The sequence below is a fragment of the Charadrius vociferus genome, unplaced genomic scaffold (assembly GCF_000708025.1).
Source record: "Charadrius vociferus isolate BGI_N301 unplaced genomic scaffold, ASM70802v2 scaffold863, whole genome shotgun sequence".
NCBI lineage: Eukaryota > Metazoa > Chordata > Aves > Charadriiformes > Charadriidae > Charadrius > Charadrius vociferus.
Window position 1 is genome coordinate 62975 of NW_009647691.1, and position 206 is coordinate 63180.

Here is a 206-nt window from a genome sequence, read left to right on the forward strand (position 1 = left end):
CAGCCCCCCGCCTTGGGGGGTTATTTCTTGTTTAGCCCCACTGAAAGTCCGATGATGAGGGCAACTATCCCCAGCAAGAGCACCACTACCGCTGCCAAAATCAGCATCTTCTGCAGGGGGCGAGAGGGGAGATGGGGACCGGTTACGCCTGTCCCATGCCGGGGGCAGGGGGGGGGACGACGACACAAAGACCAGAGGTGGGCACA

At 61.7% G+C, this 206-nt stretch overlaps 1 protein-coding gene across 1 annotated transcript in view; it reads right to left on the reverse strand.

Annotated features, from left to right (window-relative positions):
• Window positions 1-20: 20 nt before the first annotated feature.
• The window catches only part of STX3 (syntaxin 3), a 6648-nt gene continuing 6462 nt past the window's right edge, over window positions 21-206 (reverse strand). The window contains exon 10 of the mRNA XM_009881432.1: window positions 21-110. Within this exon, the coding sequence (XP_009879734.1) occupies window positions 21-110 (90 nt within the window). The remainder of the gene's footprint in view (window positions 111-206) is intronic.